Raw genomic sequence first — 1,586 nt, 5'->3', positions numbered from 1 at the left:
CTCACTTCACTGGATATTGACAATTTAGCAACCTGAACTTCCGTTAGGAAAACAGCCCTTTCCACTCCTAGTTCATGTGGTTTGGGTGGGACTGAACCCAACCAAACCAAAGTTAGAATGACCTAGGGCCTAGGCTAAGCCAATCAGTGGGTTCAACTACAAGGGCCACAATGATTCCTTACGCTAGGCCAATACATGTCAAGGACAGTACTTTGGTTAAAAATGTTGACAAGACAGATGGATTCTATCACTGAGCATTTGCAAATAAAAACAAATGCTCAGTGATAGAAGCTGTGATGATGAATGTGTTGCTATATAGGTTTATGGTGGCCATGCCCTGTGCCTCACTCTACCATGGCCCTTCCCACTCAGTACTCTGCTCTCTGATGTTTCTGTCACTCCCATCAGATGGTCAGCTCTTTCTAAAGCAGCGATTTTCAACCAGTGTCCACAAGAACTTTTAAAACATGCAATACCAGACTATTTAGTCACCGTCACTAACCTATTTTCCCTTAGGTCAGCAAATAAAAAATGACAATAGCCAACACACAAAAGACATCTGGTGTAAATGTCTTGTCTTAAACTACAAATATAGAGGTCATATAATAAAGTTGCATCTTATTGGTCCCCTTGAATAACGTGGTTGTGTCTGATTGGTAAATTCTTAGTACCAACAATTCTTATATAGAAGTATAGGAACCTATTTTTTTAAAGTCATTTTGGAAAAAAAGGGTAAGCAAATATATATTTTTGTAAATCAATAAAAGTTTTACCTCTCTTTTTGTTAGGAAAAAAGTATATTTTTAGTGTACCACAAAATTTTAGTGATTAGTTTATGTGTGTCATGATATTAAAAAGGTTGAAAATTCTGCTCTAAAGGAATAAGATAAAACTCTGCTATGTATGCATTGGACAGAGAAGGGCCAAAACACACATGGGCAGTATGCATTGGACAGAGAAGGGCAAACACACACATGGGCAAAGGAAATTATCCTGATGGAGTTAGTAGCATGGAGATGAGGCACTGGTTGTTCTCTCACTGGGGACTCAATTTTCAGGGATCCAGGTACCTCTACTCGTTGATATCACATCACAATGGCCCCACCTTGTACCCTTGGGTTCCTGCAGTCTGCTCTAATGTCTGCTCTGAGTCAACAGCTGTGGGTACTGATGTGGTCACTGCATACTTCTCACACAACCACCCAGAGACCATCATCAGGCAGGAGGTGTTGGGGCGGAGATGCTTCATAGAAAGCCTTCTGGGATGAAGTTCTACAAAACCAGAGGGGGACTCGGGTCTTAGAGCCCACCCACACTTCCTTCCTCTTCTGGGCATAAAAACAGAGCACAGAGAACCACCAGCAGCTCCGACCTGAGCAGCCTTCCTGGGAAGATGCAGCCCCCCCTGCTCGTGCTCCTGCTGGCCTTTTTCCTGCTCCCCTCGGCAGAGGCAGGTGAGTGACCATCCCCACCCTCACAGGCCCAACCCATCCACAGTGGACACAGACCTCCTGGCCCTTCTGCACATCCCTGGTCCAGCTCTCCACCGGGAATGCTCTGAACCCAGCTCTCATCCCATCTCAGAC

The 1,586-nt window shown here is 44.5% G+C and overlaps 1 protein-coding gene across 1 annotated transcript in view; it reads left to right on the top strand.

Moving 5' to 3' along the window:
- The first annotated feature begins 1,315 nt into the window (after nt 1-1,315).
- LOC102759056 (granzyme B) overlaps nt 1,316-1,586 on the top strand; it is a 2,673-nt gene continuing 2,402 nt past the window's right edge. Inside the window, exon 1 of the mRNA XM_006755033.2 lies at nt 1,316-1,458. Coding sequence (XP_006755096.1) covers nt 1,394-1,458 — 65 coding nt within the window. The 5' untranslated portion in view covers nt 1,316-1,393. The remainder of the gene's footprint in view (nt 1,459-1,586) is intronic.

The sequence above is a fragment of the Myotis davidii genome, unplaced genomic scaffold (genome assembly GCF_000327345.1).
Source record: "Myotis davidii unplaced genomic scaffold, ASM32734v1 scaffold4353, whole genome shotgun sequence".
NCBI classification, from domain to species: domain Eukaryota; kingdom Metazoa; phylum Chordata; class Mammalia; order Chiroptera; family Vespertilionidae; genus Myotis; species Myotis davidii.
The sequence above is the reverse complement of the archived record's forward strand: the minus strand, read 5'-3'. Positions and strand labels throughout refer to the sequence as shown.